The following is a 17,869-nucleotide window of genomic DNA, read 5'->3' on the forward strand; positions in this document are numbered from 1 at the left end:
CCTCTCGGTGGGACCTGGAGAACTTACTTAAACAATCCACGTTTAAAAGCACCCTGAGCTAGAAATTTCCATGGTGACACCCTGAGGGGTGGGCAGGGTCGGGCCAATTGGTTGGGCGTGTGGGGCCGAGGGATCAGGGTTCCTCACTGGAACGTCTTTTCTCAAGCAAGTGGGCAAACCTGATCTACATCCCGGCCCAAGTGTCCCTGATTCCCACTCATTCTCAGGCCTGCTGGGGAGAACGCGCTCTCGATTTCAGCCCGTTGTCCTTGAGTCGACGTGATGGGGAGGGGCTGGTCACTTCCTCCGTGCCTGGGCCTGGTTACTCTGTCCCTTTTGGTGCAGCTGTTTAACTTGGGCCAGGATGTCTCGTATTTTCCTCTGGGCCATCTGTGGGAGAACCAGAGAAGAGGCAAGAGTGAAGATCCCCAAAGGCAAGGAGAGAGCCAGACCCCAGGGGAGAGAAGCCATCGGGACCTAGACACCGGCAACAAACACAACAGAAAGAGAGTGAGTGAGTGGGACCTAAAGTTTGTCTGCCTCCCCGTGGGTCCTGAGCAGCCCCCACCACGGTGGGGAGGCGGGGGGAGCGGACAGAGTACAAACTCATTCACCAGAATTGAAAAATTGACAAACTCGCCACACAGGCTACTGAACCCAAAATAAAACCCCTGGAGTTTCCAGGTGTATGTTTGGTCAGAGGGTCATCAGGTAGGAGACCTCCTCACAAATCAGAGCTCCCAGTAAAGGGGATGGAACGTCCAGACACGGATTTACAAACAAGCAGTGAAACCTAAGCTCCAACGTAAAAAATGGACAAAATACCCAAGGATCGTCTCTTTACTCTTTCCTTTCTTCGCTAAGGACAGAGTTTTGCAAGGGAAACCAACTGCAACACGGGGTGCCCCTAACCGTTTACCAGAATCGCTTCCTTCCATAAACAGAGTGCTTGGTTTCTTGGTTCAAGAGAAAGGTGGTGTAGGTGGGGGAAAGGCTGTGGACTCAGGATTTATATTACTTCCTACTCAGCCGCAAGCAGATGGTTTGCAAAGATTTCCCTTAATTCTCATTCTAACACATGAAAAATACCACCACCACCACCACCCCCCCCACGTCGGTACTGAGAACATCCTGGCTCCGTGCATCCTTGGACCTATCCTTCACACTACCACACCCCTCATTTGTACAATGACATTGTCACGAGGATTAAATGAGCTAATATACGTGAACCACACAATACTGCTTGGTATATCAGATGCACCCAGAAATCTTAGATACTATCGTGACTCTTGATACCTCTCTCCAAGGACTGTCACAGAAAGTTTCTTAGCCAAGGCCATACAGCAGAAAAGCCATGTGGGGTCTGAGCGCAAAGCCCTCTGCCTCCAAAACCCGTTCCTGGTGCTGTCTGGCCACACCACACTGGGAGCCAAGAGCTGGGGTTCGGGGTTCCAGGATCCTGTATTGCCCTTGACCGCTTAGGCAGCATCTAGCTTTGAAGTGCCTATCCTCTGAACAGAAGGGCTTGTGTCCAGGAGTCTCCATATCCCTTCCAATCCCAACGCCAGAGGATTTTAGGGAAACCCCACTACCTTTCAATCAACCTTTCTCTGAGTTTTAAGATTCAGAGTTTTAAGATTCAAATTTAAGATTTGAACCTGATATCCACCCTCTTTCCAGACTCTGGGGTCAGTCCCAATGTCAGGCAGTGCTGACTGGGCCCCTGGAGGTGATATGGGGCTGGTGAGTTCTGGATGGGACAGTAGAACTGGAACCAGGGATGGAGTAGTCATTGTGAGAAAGGCAAAGGGACTGCACTGGAAAAAGGCAATCCAGAATGTTGTTACCACTGTTATTATTCCACAAACAAGACTGGGTGGTGGGTAATACCAATTTCCTTTCTTACCTGGTGCAAAAGGGGTGAGCGAAGGACTAAAGTCAGACAACAGGAAAGGCTTAACATATAGCAAGTAACACAGAAAAATGCTAGTCACTATATAGAATATATACTATATACAGAACTTCTCAACTCACTTTCCCTACAGTTCTAACAGAGCATAAAACACCTACACATCACACTCCTACACTTGGAAAAGAATGGCCCAGTCCAGAGGCAGGCAGAAGTCCACGGGACTGGTCAAAGCCATGGTCAAAGCTATGCAAATCAACATCTGGCCTCTTGCTTCTCCAATCCCTGGCCTCCTGCTGTCTTCCCACGAGGTGGCGGGGCGGGGCGGGGGGGCGGGGGGGACGGGTCGTGCCACATGTACCTGGCTGGCATAAAAATGCCCGATGATCTTGACGATGACCTGGTCATTCTCATCCGGGGTCTGGTCTCTTGGCACCACCACCTCGGCTGCTGTCAAATTCTGCAACTCATTCACCTGGGGGGGGGGGGGCAGAGAGAAGTTTGGGGTGCTATCAAGAAAGCAGGGAGGGGGCTGGAGGGAGGGGCAAGAGGTGAGTCCCTAGCAGGTAACTGGAGGACCTGGGAGCCGGGCTGGGGAGGAGAATTGGGTAAAGGAGCAAGTCGGAAGTCTTATTGTACGGGGTAGGGGAGTAGGAGGCCAGGGCAGAGCTATGGGGTTTGAGGACTAAGATCCGGAAGGTTCATCCCTGGTCTGAAGGCTCACCGTTTTGCCGCCTTTGCCAATGACCCTGCCAGCAGCTGACGCCGGCACCCGGATGTGGGTCTCCAGCTTTACTTCCTCCTTGGGACCAAAGAAGTTCTCCTCCTTGAGTTTTCCATAAATTCTTCCCTGAGCCTGAGAGGAGGGGGTCCTTGTTAATCAGCGGGCCACACACATGACAAAAGGGAAGTGAGGTACACGTGGAAATAGAGCCCCCAAGCTCCACCCCATCCTCTCTGGCCCCACAGGCCCAGCCCACGGGTGCATCAACCATCTACAACAGGGGATAGGAAAATGGCCAAGAGCACTGACCTGTTCCTTCTGCTTACTTGTAATACTGGAGAGCCTGGGTAGAATAACTGAACACATACTTCCCAGAAGTACAATTCATAAGCTACACAACCCTACAGAGTCTGGGATGATCCCATTTAGGTGAATAAGGCAGCTGATCAAGTCAGCCAGAGGACAGGATGTTGGACAGCCCACACAGCCTCGAGAGCATCCCCTTCTCCATCCCTGCCTAGGTCAGCAGGAGCTAACTGTTAGCTCTCTGGCTCTGTGACCAGAGGTTCAGGGACCCAGCAATGCAGTAGGACATGAAGAAGAGAAGAGAACTGGGCATCAAAGATCTTCCTTCCTAACTAAGGCAGGGCACCAGAAAGAAGCCCTCAGCCTTCCTTCTGTCCCGTATTTCTGTTCACCTTCAGAAGGAAAGAGGGAAGAAGTCAACAGAAGTTGAGTTTGATGCCAAATTGAAAGCAGCATTGCAATGCTGTCCACGGGCACCCAGCTGGCTCAGTCAGAAGAGCATGAGGGGCGCCTGGGTGGCTCAGTTGGTTAAGCGACTGCCTTCGGCTCAGGTCATGATCCTGGCAGTCCCCAGATCGAGTCCCACATCGGGCTCCCTGCTCAGCAGGGAGTCTGCTTCTCCCTCTGACCCTCCCCCCTCTCATGTGCTCTCTCTCTCTCTCTCTCAAATAAATAAATAAAATCAAAAAAAAAAAAAAAAGAAGAAGAGCATGAGACTCTTGCTCTTGGGGTCATGGGTTCAAGCCCCACATTGGATGTAGAGATTACTTAAATAAATAGATAAAAACTTTTTTAAGAAAGTGTTATGCAGATTTGCACTCCCACCCAACCTCAATTCCTTTTCTTTGGAAAAACAAAGATGAGAACCTTAAATTGGGCCTCTGGGGGTCCAGTGATGATGACCATACGAACTTTGGAGTCAGGAGTTTCAGGAGGAGCAATCTAGAAAGCAAAGAGCTGGTCAAAGAGGTGCCCCCTACCTCCACCTCCTCCAAGCCCCCTGCCACCATCCCACTTCCACCACCTACTTCCGAGGGCTAGGAGAGATGAGAACAAAGGCCCTGAACCCCAAGGGCATTGCCCTTGCACCAAAAATGTGATGAGGACGTGGGTGCGTGTGTTCCAGGGACATTCCCTCCTCACCGCCCACCCTCCCAGCTTCCCGGGGAGGCTTCTGTGGGGTCCTGCCCAGAGTGGGGAACAGACAAAATGCCCACGGTGAGGAGGGCAGGGACCACACTTCAGCAGAAAAGAATCCCTGCATCTGACCAAGTCCTTTAGGGGCCACTGACACAACTGGATTTAAGCTTGTGAAACTTTCACGAGGACACTCTCCCTTCTCTCTGCACTGGACCCCAGCCAAGGGGGGGCGAAAACACAGTCGGCATCTACCGCAACCCCCCCCCATCCCACCCCCCAGCGCTGGGCACTGGCCGAGAAATTTCACGGCCCTAGGACAATGATCGCAGTGACAAGGGAACAGTGGTTGAGGCTGACGGCCTTAGCTTAGGGGCTGCAGGCTGAACCCATGTCAGTCTAGGCCAGAACCTAAGCGATCCTCCTCTGCAGCAACTCGGCCTCCTCCCTCGCCCGGAAGCCCAGGAGCACCGAAGGCCCTGGGCAAAGTCATATGCAAAGGGGACGACAATCCATCAGAGAAACAGACCACACAACAGCGGGAAGAAAGGTTGAGGGGGTGGAAGCAGGGCGCTGCCCTCTTCCCAAGACCTGGAAGGAGACAGAGCAGGTCACCTTAATGGAGGCACTGGCGAAGCGGGAGAGCTGTTTGATGTGCTGTCCCTTCTTCCCGATGATAGCACCCACTGCCTGCGCCGGGATGAACACCTGCACCATCTCCTGCTCCGGAGCCTGCTGCCGAGACAGGGAGTGTTACGACCAGGGGTGAGGGACGCAGCCTGGAAGCCCTTCCACCCCCCAGGGCGTGCAGCCTCAAAGAGAAGAAGGCAGACACCCGGAGGCCAACGTGGGCAACCCGCTCCTTGGCTCTCCCCAGGCCCCCAAGGACAAAGGGAGAGGGCTGCCGGCAGCCCAGGTGGCATCTGAGACGCTGTGCACACAGCTGGGAGTACTGCCCAAGAGGGGCATCCCAGGCCTCCCTTCCCTCTCTCTGCAAATTCCCAAGCATCAGGCTCCCGCAGGGGGCTGGACCCTAAGGGAGGCCATGGAAGGGCCCAGGCACCTCCCCCCGCCCCCCAAGGAGATCTCGCACCTACCATAAAGGAGCTATAGGGAGCAGCCCCGGTGACGCTGCTGGGAGGTGGCGGGACCGCACTGGACGAGGCTGGAAACAGACCTACAGCCGCCAAGTTCAGGCCGGGGATGAGGTGTGACTGCAGCTGGGGAAGGAAGGTAAGGAGGGAGAGGTCAGCTCATGATGCAGGGCTGGCTGAATCCAGAAGGCAGTGCTGGGGTGGGGTGGGAGGGGTGGGAGAGGTGGGGGGCAGTGAACACAGGAGAACTGGGTGCTTTTGCACAAAACCTGCCTGCCCTTCCGGTTCTCACACACACACACGCACATACACTTAGAGCGTGGAGCTGTGAGTGATGGGACATTATCGCTGGACCAAGGAACCAGCAACACCAACCAGAAGGGTCAACCAGAGCCTCAGATGTCCCATCTCTCTGCTGGTTTACTCCACTAACCCTGCCCTGGAACATTCCTATGAGAAGGCACAGCAACAACAGATCTCCGTTAGACTCCAAGGCTCACCTTTTTTCCTGTACTCCACATCCTCACTCCCTTTTAAAAATCAGATGAGGGGCACCTGGGTGGCTCAGACGGTTAAGTGTCCGACTCTTGATTTCGGCTCAGGTCAGGATCTCGGGGTTGTGGGATCAAGCCCCGCATTGGGCTCTGCACTCAATGCAGAGTCTGCTTGTCCTTCTCTCTCTCCCTCTGCTCCTCCCCCACCCCCGGCTCACCCTGGCTCTCGTGCTATCTCTGAAATAAGTAAATAAAATCTTAAAAAAACAAATCAGATGAAAATTATGGCCCCTCTCCTCACTGAAGAACACACAAACACCAATCTTACAGGAAGACCACAGACTTTGAAACAGAAGATGAAACCCAACCCCCACCTCAGCAATCAGATAAAGAATCTCTATTCATTAAACGTAAAAGATCTGGAGGATTGGAGATCCAAAGGCGTGTGGCCTGCCCACCCCAGGTGGAGACCCCCATCTGCAGTGCCCCAGGCTCAGAGCATTAGGGTGACTGGCCCTCTGGCACTCACACTCATGGCAGCCACGTCGTTCTCGTAGGCCTCCCGGACTTTCTTCATGATCTCCTGCTCGGCCCTGCAGCAGTTCTCAATGGCCCCCTTCACAGTGATGGTCCTCTCGGGGTTATAGAGGGTGAGGTCCTGCAGCCTGGCGGGAGAGCAGAGCCGCGTCATCCTCCCAACAGGAAGGGGCCACGGCTGATTCAGAAACAGCTCCTGCAGGCTGTTTCACTTTCAGCAAATAGCTCCCCGTCTCTGGCCTTCAGGCTGTAACCCGGGCAGGGAGGGAGCAAGGTACAGGGAGAGGAGAACACCCAACTGAAACCCCTCGATTTGCAATGAGTCCAATCATAGACAGGTTTTCATCACCGGTAAAGCAATGAGGATGCTCAGGACTGGAAGTTTCTCCAGTGGTTCTATGCAACCCATTTCCTGTGCTTTTGGAACAGAGCGAGTCTGGGATGCAATGAAGAAGCACAGTGCTCACAGAAGAGGTAATCGATCTGCTTGGCTCTGGTTCTTCCGGGGGAGATAGGCCCCGACACAGGGGAGCATACACCCAATCCTCAGACCAGGACCTGGGTCGGTCTGCTTCTCACGGACCAGCAAACATGCCTGAGACCCCGCCCTAGCTGCAAGCTCTCTGAGATGCAGGGGATAGGAGTGATGGGCAGGCCAGAGGAGGAAAGGATGCGCTCCAGCAACCCCAGCCCTCGCAGAAATAAACGCTCTTTGCCATGTCACTGATTATTCTTCAACAGAACAGAAACTGCATCCAACTTACGGGGCCAAGCATGAAGGCCCAATGATATACTGCCGTCCCTGAGCCCACGGGCATCCCACCCATAAAGAGGTAAATGAGAGCCTTACGAGGAGATGGTGATCTTTGTCTCTGTGTCCTGCTCCACCTTCTTCAGGTTACGCCCTTCCTTGCCAATGAGACGCCCCACAAAGTTATTATGGGCCAGGATCTTCAGGGGAACCTCGTCGGCCCTTGGGAAAGAGAGAGGGACAGGAGCTGTTAAATGCTGGGGCACGCAGAGACACGGTCAGCATGCCACCGCAGACGTGGGGTTTCCGGGACAAAACTACATTTTAAAAGATGACAAAAATCAACAGATTGGTGGTTGCTTAGCACTAGAGAAATGGGGAAGTAGGGAGGGGCCGCCAAGGGGCACAAGGACTACCAGAGTGATGGCCATGCTCATTATCGTAATCGTGGTGATGGTTTTGCAGGTATACGCATGTTAATGCTCATTCAATTGTATACTTTTAAATAGCCACACTATAGAACTCCATGAAGTTTTAGAAAGAACTGAGATGGGTCAGTAATTACTGATCCATAAATGTGAAAAAAACTAACTACAGAACACGTTCATTACAGTCCTATTTGCGCTAAAACATGCACATGCACACCTGTGCGCACTAACGTATATGGACAAACGCATACACACGCTTGTAAGTGCACAGAATTGCTAAGAGAGGGGTGCCTGGGTGGCTCAGTTGGTTAAGCGATTGCCTTCGGCTCAGGTCATGATCCTGGAGTCCCGGGATCCAGTCCCGCATCAGGCTCCCTGCTCGGCAGGGAGTCTGCTTCTCCCTCTGACCCTCCCGACCCTCCCCCCTCTCTCATGCACTCTCTCTCTCAGTCTCTCTCTCTCAAATAAATAAATAAAATCTTAAAAAAAAAAAGTAAAAAAAAAAAAAGAGCTGCTAAGAGAGTATACAGGGTGTTACTTGTGGAAGAGAGGACCTCGTGTCTCAGTTTATGTCCTTTGTCTCATTTATCCCTGCATTCTTGCGAATAAAGTGTGTTGGAGCGGGGGAGGTGGCACTCCCCTCATTACGAGAAATGTTGAATAAAAGCCTTACGTTTTGGTGTCCTTTGCTTCCTTATGCATAATCTCCAAGATCATCTTACACGCAGATGAGCAGCCCTCAGGGGTCGAGTGGACGCTGATGGCCTTCTCCGCAGCGCCTGCATTCTCCTTCCTGTGCACATCTATCCTAAGGACCACAAGGTCAAGGATGGTTAGGGGTCCCTGGTGAAACCCAGAGTCTTCTTCACCCTCCTTACCACCTCTCCTCAACCAAAAGTACAGAAACGGCTCTTGGAACAAGTCCCAGTGCAGAACAGGAAAGGGCAGAGAAAAGGCCAGAGGAACCCAGGCCAGCCTGCTGCTCTGGATTCTGTCCCAGTCAGGAGGTGGGAGGGAGGGGGGGAACGGACGATGGTGGCATCTGGCATGGGAACACAGGGCTGGCAATAAGTAGCCCACAGCTCTAAAGCTGCATTCCCCTTAAATGCTGGATTCTATCCTGTAAAACTATAAAGGGAAGGCACACTGTCCCAAATTAAAAGTAAATAATAAAGGATGCATTCGGAGTAAGGACATGATGTGACCTGTTCTTTTCCAGAGTACCCTGATTAGCTATAAAGATTAGAGAAGAGGGGTCACTATACACAAATAAAAAAAATAAAGTCAGGGGCGCCTGGGTGGCTCAGTCGTTAGGCGTCTGCCTTCGGCTCAGGTCATGATCCCAGGGTCCTGGGATCGAGCCCCGCATCAGGCTCCCTGTTCCGCGGGAAGCCTGCTTCTCCCTCTCCCACTCCCCCTGCTTGTGTTCCCTCTCTTGCTGTGTCTCTGTCAGATAAATAAATAAAATCTTTAAAAAAAATAAAGTCAAAATTTAAAAAAGAGGTTAGAGGGGTTAACAGTAGGGGAATCGGAGATGGGGCAGGATGATGACCTATTACTGAGGGCTGGCTTTGGCCAAGCTGCCCAGCCCAGTGGCCACCAACAGGCAGTGCTGAACCCACAGTGCACCAGAGTGACTGACTCACCTAGACTAGGTTTGCTTGGTGGCACATCCTACGAGAAATTCTAGAACCATTCCTACTAATAACGGTGTGGCCCAGCCACTACCACCAACTGGCATGCACCAGGCCCATTCAACCTCCCCACCTTCCCAGGACGCTGCAATTGGAGCAGTAACCACCCCCATCCCCCAGTGAAGAGAAATGGGAACACATCCCAGGCAACATTTCCTGAAACGTAAATACTGAGACTCCCCGGTGCACTACCAGGCGGTACCCCGGCTCCCAGTGCCCAGCAGCCAAGACTCACTTGGACTGGGTCTGTTTCGTGATGTTTCGGATGGTGGCCCCCTCCTTGCCAATGATGGCACCCACGTACTGGGTTGGCACCAGGAGCCGCAGGGGGATATCCACTTGCTGCTGCTTGGCTGGGGCCCCCGCTGCTACAGGGGAGCCCTGGCGGGGCTGACCCCGAGAGCCAAAGCCTCCTCGGCGCCCATTCTCAGGACCCTGTGCTATCTGCTCGTCAGGAATGTAGGAGACTTTTAAGGCGTGGTTCTCCAGCTGGTGGCCATTCAGCTTCATGATGGCTCTGAGGACAGAGGGAGAGTCTACTGGTCACACCATGCCAATCACACCAAAGGCGTTCCGTGTGCAAAGCACTCTAGGTTACAACTTGGAACACACTAAAAACAAGGGAGATGACCACCTACCCACCACTCCCACCTCCACCTCAGAGAACTTGCCAGTCTAAACGGCTGAAGACATCAAAGGGAAACCTAAATTAAGTTATTCCCAATGAATTTCGAATTGGCTTATTAATTCCAGCCAGAACTACGCATCTCGTAAGATTAATGTGAGAATCACATGTGATTCATGGTAAGTGAATAAATATAATAAACACATGAAACAAGAGACTTGTTTTTACACCTGTTGAGTCTGGCACCTTCCATGTTTGAGGAAACTGTAAAAAAAAAAAATAGGGTTGGAGACGGAATGTCTTGCTTACAGCTTGGAAGCAGGAGTTCAAGTCTATCTGGAATGTCTGCAAAGCAGGAGTGAGTAACACTGTGGGAGGGGAGGAGGCAAGCTCCATCCAGTTCCACACCAGCTGATGCAGGTTAGAAATGTTAACAAGGCAGCAACAGGCAGTGGGGAGTAAGCCGAGTATTGACATGACCTTTAGAGCCAGGCTAAGGACCACACACTAGCCACAAGGGGCAGTTGGGACCTCCAGAAAATCCTGAGCCCAGAGAGCCACTTAAAAGAAAATGGGGGCAGGGCTCCTGGCGGGCTCGGTCAGTAGAGTGTGCTAACTCTTGACCTCAGGATCCTGAGTTCGAGCACCACGTCGGGTGTAGAGAGAAGTTAAAAATAAACTTTTAAGGGCGCCTGGGTGGCTCGGTTGGTTAAGCGACTGCCTTCGGCTCAGGTCATGATCCTGGAGTCCCGGGATCGAGTCCCGCATCGGGCTCCCTGCTCAGCGGGGAGTCTGCTTCTCCCTCTGACCCTCCCCCCTCTCATGTGCTCTCTCTCATTCTCTCTCAAATAAATAAATAAAATCTTTAAAAAAAAAAAGATTAAAAAAAAATAAACTTTTAAGGGGCGCCTGGGTGGCTCAGATGGTTAAGCGTCTGCCTTTGGCTCAGGTCATGATCCCAGAATTCTGGGATTGAGCCCCGCATCGGGCTCCCTGCTCAACGGGGAGCCTGATTCTCCCTCTCCCTCCCTCTGCCTCTCCCTCTGCTCATACTCTATCTCTGTGTCTCGAATGAATAAATAAATTTTTAAAATGTATCATCACCCAGCTAGAGGCAGCATGCTGAAGGAACAAGAAAGCTGTCAAAAGCTAAATGTGGCAAAAAGCCTGTAACGGGTGGGATGTGAGTAAATGCACAAAGTGTACAAAGTCTGTCAGTACCAGTGGGTGAGGCGTGTAGTTGCTCAACCAAAGGGCTTAAGGAGCGAGAAAGCACAGGTGTGTGGGACTAATAGGACCCGACAGAAGCACAATCGGGGCTCGTGGCATCACCGAAATAAAATGTCTACCCCCGCCACATCAGAACGTGAACAAATCCCTTTTGTAAACCTCACAGTTCCTCCTTACTATCACTAGATGGCGCCGTCAACACAGCAAAGGACCCTTGCAGTGCCGGGGCACCCGGAGACCCAACGCGAAGCCCACTTTTTCTCTTACAGAGGATTCCCTACCTTTCCTGGGAGGGTCTTTGGGTCCCTTCCCGTCCATGGATTTGCTACCAATCTTGGTAAGTTTCTGAACCATTGAGATACCTGAACCTGAACCTGAACCAAAAAGAGTCTGCGACTGGCTATCACAGTAACAGAAGGCGCTCCTGCCTGCCTGGACCCCAGCCTGGAGAAGCACGAGTACTTGGCTCCCAACAACCCGCGAAGACCCGCCCCGCCCCGCTTTCCGGCCCACTTACTGCCTGGTCTGTTCCCGGTTGGAATAGGTGACATTCACCACCGCAGTCTCACTCTCGGTGTTCACTGGGGGAGCAAAACAGAGGCCAAGGTTAGAGCAGCAAGATCTGGAGATGCCGCCAATGAACTCCCAAGTGTTAAAAGCTCATCCTTTCGGGCGCCTGGGTGGCTCAGTTGGTTAAGCGACTGCCTTCGGCTCAGGTCATGATCCTGGAGTCCCGGGATCGAGTCCCGCATCGGGCTCCCTGCTCGGCAGGGGGTCTGCTTCTCCCTCTGACCCTCTTCCCTCTCATGCTCTCTGTCTCTCATTCTCTCTGTCTCAAATAAATGAATAAAATCTTAAAAAAAAAAAAAAAAGCTCATCCTTTCAGGTTATAAGGTTCTAAGAAGTTACATGTGTTGTAAGAAGGAATACATGAATGACAAGGCAAACTATGTGCCCTTTAGGCCCCTCTCTCCAGAACTCCTAGAAAATTCAAATTAACCTTTTTGCATTTTCCCTCCTGTGTCTTCTTTTGATCTCCCCTGGCCACCCCCCTACCCCCGAGAGCTGGGCGACAAAAGGGTGCTGAAGTCAGCATAGCAGTTAGGCGGCAGGGAGCGCACACACCAGGTCTGGGAGACGAATTTATTCTTGGGAAGCTAAACTAGTTAAAAATGCACACACCGTAAGATTAGCAATTTATAGAAGCAAACATCCCAAGACATGGTCTCTAAGAATACGGTCAAGAGACCCACTTCCACTGCAGAGCATCCTCAAGGACAGATGGACCACACGTGAGTGTATCATAACCCAAGCTAAATGGGCTGAGAGGAGCAGCTACTGGGGAACCGAGGGGTGGCGATTTCCTGACTCAGTCTTCCAAACATCTTGGCAATGGAAATGCACATTCAATCCATCATAAATCCATGGCACCTGCCATTATTCCCATCCAAGTCCTCCGTTCTTACCATGAAACCTCTTGGTCTTCCCTGGATTTTGCCATATACTCTTTCCTACAGGGAGAGACTGGGCTGGACAATAGAATTCCAGGCGGTCTGGGGGCACACTTCTTGAATTAATAAAATTAACGTGTCTTGTGTCTGTCTTTTGATTTGGGGTTCCCTAGGCCAGCTCAGCCCTGGGGTGGAGGGAGGACAGTGACAAAAACCAAGCCTCTGCCCCCATCATCCTGAGGATAAGTCACCTGGCCACAGACCCTCAGCGCAGACCACTCTAAACCCCTCTGGCCTTCATCCGCAGAGCTCCCCCACCAGTGGTGAGTAAGGGAGATTCCACCAAGAACTATCTTTCCAGTTAAACTGAAACACAGGAATGAATGAAACCAACGAAGGCTCTGCCTTCCCGGAGCTTACGGGAGCAGACAACGCGAAGTACAATAAGCAAATTCTCTAACCTATCAGATGGGTTGATGATGGCATGGAGAAATGTAAATCAGGGTTAAAGGAGGTGGTGGGAAGGGGTGCGATTTTAAAGAGTGGACAGAAAGGGGACTTCACTTAGAAAGTGACACCAGAAGACTTTCTCTGTTGTCCAACAAAATCAAACATTTCCCATTGTGTTCTCTCCAGGGAACGGGTCTCCCCTCCTGATATGGTGTGTTACAGCTCTTGGGTGAGCCCCAGACAGATTTGAGCTATCGTGGACTCCTGCGGGGCCTCCCAGGGCGGCTCACAATGTGCTCCCAAGCCCGCACTCATTCTTGCTATTTGTCCAAGAGTAACTCAGTCATTAGTCTAACGCGTGAGCAGTACTGGGCAATGGTTTTCAGCGTGTCCAGCTGTGTCCTGGCATTTATGATAAAAAGGCAACCTACAGGATTAGAGCTGGAGAACCTGTTTGATAGATTCAGCACTTAACCTATGTGCAGGCAAGTATTTTAATCTAGAGTGATTTCTAGCTTGCACCTTTCCAAAGAAAATGGAGATAAGCATTTAAATCTCGATGGGGTGATTCTTTACGCTTCTGAAGATCTACAAACTCCACTTGTATCTTCTCGAATGGACAAGCTCTACCTTGTGTCAACCAAAACCATTCTTATTTTAGCTCATTTCCTCTGAAAATTATTTATAACCTGAAGCAATGGAGAAACCTCAGAAATCTTAGCAAATATTTTATGACCCAGATTTCTTAGTATTTCTCCTGTGGGCCCACTCTTGAAAGACTGTGCCTGCCCATCACTATGTGCCCAGTAATAAAATCTGTTTTTTTTTAATTGACCAAAGCCATAGAGCTGACAATCAGAGCTTCTATAAAGAGATAACCAGTTGACTATTCCAGCCAAACATAAAGAATCATGAAGCTTTTAAAGTAAAGGGGCTGCAGACTTACTCAGGCCGAGTGCCCCATTTCCATGCTGCTAAACCCTTCAGACCTCTCTTTCGACCGTGACTGACCCCTAAGAGCTTGGGACCCCATGCTGGAAATGAGTGACTTTTGCTCATTAAAGAGAGAAACCTGTTCCAGAGAGAAGCAGCACAGCCAAAGCCGGGACGACATGCCCACGTCCCCCATGTGTGGATCTCCCTTCGTGCCATATTCTGTCTGCCTGCCTTGTCTGCTTTTGCTATGCCAGGTGGATGTGGTCGTGGAAAACGAAGCAGAGTAGATCCCCCAAACTGCTCCAGCACCCACCCCCCACTTCCCCACTGTACCCTTACCTTGCTCGCAGTTCTCCACTGTACCGTACTGAGCAAGCAGGCTGTCCAGCACCTAGAAGCATGGACGAGAGAAGAGAGGAAGGCTATTCTGAGCATCCCAGGAACTGTCATGAAGCCAGCCACCAGCCACCCTCACCCCAAAGGATGGTGGCACAGGCAGAGCCTTAGGTGGGGACTGAGCAGTATGACCTGTTTTAGCTTACTCCCTCTAGGGTACCAATAACTGCTGGTAACCTGTCAGGGTATCTTTGAAGAAATGTACTTGAGCACAACAAAAAGGCCTCTAAGGGCCTTTTTGGAAGTAGACTTGGGCCTCCGGGGTCTAAGTCTGGGGCTCAGGGAAGACCCTACCCACCTTCCTAATGCCTCTCATCACAGGGACAAGCCCAAAGGACTAACATGGGTAGTCCTGGGCTGAGGATGAGAACCAACCAACTCCCTCAGTACTAGCATCCCTGGCCGACGCCCAAACCACCAGGGGACCTCCCCAGTCATCTCTGCCAACTCAGATTGGCCCGGGCTTCCTTTCCAGTCTCCACTTCCCCATGTCTTGAGTTTCCCCCAATCACTTACTTCCCAACGGAGCTGGGGTGGGATGTTTCGAATCTGAATTTTCCGACTCCTGAAATTAGAGGGAACAGGATTAATGACCACTCTGGATGCTTTAGGGGCCTATGACCTGGCAGTGTTTAATCCCTACGTCAGTCTGTATCTCCCTACCTTCTGTTCAACACCAAAGTCTGAGAATCCAAGAATGATAACCTTTGGGAATGAAGATTTGGTGGAAGGGTGCCTCACTTCAGAGTGTAAATTATCAGTGCTACGACAGATAGGAAGACTGTGATCAGAGGCCCGAAGCACCAGGGTAACATAATTCCCCCCAAATCACACCTGCTTTTTTTGTCCCTGTGCTCCGGTCTCGCCCTGCTCTTTCCTTCACTAACCACCTATTCTCACCTCTTACCTCCCACCATGTTTCAGGCATTAGGAATATAAAGCTGCTACAAAGACTTCATTCATTAATCCAATACCCATTTAACTGTTGCCTACTTCAGGCTATACTTTGTTCTAGATACTGGGGACACGGTGACAAACAAAAAAGACAACGTACCTGGCCTCAAGGTGCTCACAATTTATTGGGAGAGACACACATGCAAACAAATGACAGGAGGATAATAGTGCGGTAATTAAGTGTTTTTTATACAGGTATGGATTTAAATCTCTGTTCCACTTAACAGCACTGATCTTAAAATTATTTCACTTCTTTGAGGCTCACTTTCCTTTCTTTGTAAAACAGGGATAATACCTATTCACAGGGTGGTTTCAGGTGATGTTAGATAATATTAGGGCTTAGCAAAGGGCTTCAAGTACTTCAAGTGTAGTAACAGACGCATTTGGAATACTAAGGTGGAAACGATTAACACACAACACAGCATCAGGACCACCACCTTCCCTCCTTCCAAATGACTTCTCTTTCTCCTTCCCATCTTTCAAATACCTCTTAAAAGTGTAATTTTCCCCAGGAAGGCTTTCAGGTTCAAGGTTGATTCCCAGGGCAATTAACTGCTCACTACCCAAATCGATGCCCTAATCCCTGGGCTTACAACATTTCAATTGACTTGATCTTCATTGGTCAATTGTCATTTATGTCTCAGCATATCCTTGATCACAAACTTAGTTCAGGGACATGGTCCAATGAAATTCTAACAGCATGAGGGAAAACTGGCCTGGGAAGCAAGAAAATCCAGTTCTAGCTCTTGAACTACCCCTGATTGAGTCTTCATCTGACTAAGCCATGTAAGCTTCAGGCCTCAATGTTCCTACTGGGCCCTTGTCAGCTCCTAGCTTGCTAGGGGAGGGGGGTGTTGAAAACACATGAGGAAGGGATGCTAAGCTCTCACCATAAATGTTTCCCTCTTGGCTCTGTCCTAGGCCAGCTCACTCATTCCATCCCTGTGACCTTAAGTATCTTACAGCTGCAAAATGGAAACTGGAGGGTCTCTAAGATCCCTTCTAATTGTGCAGCTCTGAGCAGGGAAAGTCTTTACTGATGAAATACACAAAGGAAACCTCTTCCTGGGACAAAATGACTTCAGGGAAAAGGAGGATACGTGTTGAAGGGAATCTACATGTATGGCTCTCTACCTTGGGTGGTTCATGAACCTGATCTAAAGTCGTCAGGCTACACTGCAGGACAAGAGAGCAAGGATAAGAAACAAGTCCAGTCGTCAGATCCCACACCAGGCCACTCTCTTTGATTCCATTCATAGGCAAAAGAGGGGGCCCCATGGCATCTAGCCTAGTGAGGGATGTCCCATATAACACTCATTTTGTGCCCAAACAGGCTGAGAAAATGCAGGAACCGTCACAATCAAAGTCCAACTGTTGGAGAACTGAGGAACAGATGGTTACACCATTGGAAGACTGAGAACACTGACCTAGCTTGATGCCCCATGACAGGAGTCACTCCCTCTAGGAGCTGCCTGCCTGGGAATTCAAACCAGTAAGGGCTTAAAGCAACCCCCAGGCAGGAGGCTCAGTGTGAAGACAGCTCTTTCAAGATTGTCCCTTAGTGTAATCTCAGATCGAAGATCAAAAATACCCTCCTCCTACTACTACTTCAAACTCCCAGATTTAGGGGCTTTCTTTTCAGGGTAGGGAGAAGTTGGGGAGGGGATGGGGTAAGGAAATCAAATCTCAGTTTGGGGTTTTAATCCATATCCTGAAAGCAATGGCAGTCTGGAATGTCTGGAATGTTCCAGGAGAAGGAGGGGGAGGAGGGCAGGGCCACACAACCAATGAAAGAAAAGACCTCCTCCCAGCCCTCTCCCACCCTCAAGAGGCAGAGACTCACCCACCCCTCTAGGACATGCACACCCAATCCTGGGAACCCCGTCAGGCCTCCAAACCTCCTTTCCCCAAGCCCCCAACCCTGACAAACACACAACAGAAGCCCCAGAAGACCCTTTGTCTTTTAAGCCCTTGGCCTGGTTTCTATTACTTATGGTGCTACCCAAGTTCTTTCAGGCCCAAAGCACATGGGGTGACGTTGGGAACTGTACCCTTCCCAGGACCCCCGCTGAACTCATCCGCCCCACAAACTATGGAAGGCCAGGTGCAAGCTGGACCGGGTTGGTATGCTGAGGGCTTGGGGGTCCAGAGAGAAGCTACGGCATTTGATGGGGGTACTCCTTGGCTCATACCTGTTTCTTCCTGTGGAAACTGACAGAGCTTTTGGGAGGACTTCAAGAGATAAGCTGTGTGAATGAGGGCGCCTGACTTGGGAGTGGGTCCTCAGGAGCCTACAGGTATCCAGACGAGCATGGAGGAGGCGGAAGAAGGGCTGGCAATGAGCGCTCTCACCATGGGACAGTAACACCGTCGTTAACAATATTTAGACATCACTGCTGCGGAAACAGTGGGGAAATACCAGCGCCTACAGTCCCACTCCCCTGCCTCCCTTGACAACTAAAGGGTTATGGTCTGGCCCAGGGCCCCACTCCACACTCCAGTGCATCAGCTTCCACTAGGGTTGAGCAGTAGTACCTTTGCCCTAGAACAGGGCACTCTACTCTGAGCAGAGCCTGGAGTGCCTAAACCCCAACATCCCTCGTTCAGAAAAAGCAAGAGAATGCCTAGAGGTTCATGAGCCACCACCTCTGCACCCTCAGGAGCAGATAAACCTGTTGCGTGATAGCCCCTGGCAATGAAAGCAATGGTTTCACCAACCTAATTCTTTCCTGGGTGCCAACGCCCAGTGGCTT

The 17,869-nt window shown here is 51.0% G+C and overlaps 1 protein-coding gene across 2 annotated transcripts in view; it reads right to left on the reverse strand.

Annotated features, from left to right (window-relative positions):
* Positions 1–297: 297 nt before the first annotated feature.
* IGF2BP1 (insulin like growth factor 2 mRNA binding protein 1) overlaps positions 298–17,869 on the reverse strand; it is a 38,802-nt gene continuing 21,230 nt past the window's right edge. The window contains exons 3-15 of one of the 2 annotated variants that reach the window (XM_021704247.1): positions 14,679–14,727; positions 14,106–14,157; positions 11,447–11,510; positions 9,310–9,591; positions 8,054–8,188; positions 7,052–7,174; positions 6,194–6,329; positions 5,174–5,296; positions 4,692–4,811; positions 3,807–3,881; positions 2,634–2,765; positions 2,271–2,384; positions 298–390 (exon numbers count right to left, since the gene is read on the reverse strand). In XM_021704247.1, coding sequence (XP_021559922.1) covers positions 298–390; positions 2,271–2,384; positions 2,634–2,765; positions 3,807–3,881; positions 4,692–4,811; positions 5,174–5,296; positions 6,194–6,329; positions 7,052–7,174; positions 8,054–8,188; positions 9,310–9,591; positions 11,447–11,510; positions 14,106–14,157; positions 14,679–14,727 — 1,498 coding nt within the window. The remainder of the gene's footprint in view (positions 391–2,270; positions 2,385–2,633; positions 2,766–3,806; positions 3,882–4,691; positions 4,812–5,173; positions 5,297–6,193; positions 6,330–7,051; positions 7,175–8,053; positions 8,189–9,309; positions 9,592–11,446; positions 11,511–14,105; positions 14,158–14,678; positions 14,728–17,869) is intronic. The other variant, XM_021704248.1, reaches the window with a different exon arrangement.

This window comes from Neomonachus schauinslandi, chromosome 15 (assembly GCF_002201575.2).
Source record: "Neomonachus schauinslandi chromosome 15, ASM220157v2, whole genome shotgun sequence".
Taxonomy (NCBI): Eukaryota; Metazoa; Chordata; class Mammalia; order Carnivora; family Phocidae; genus Neomonachus; species Neomonachus schauinslandi.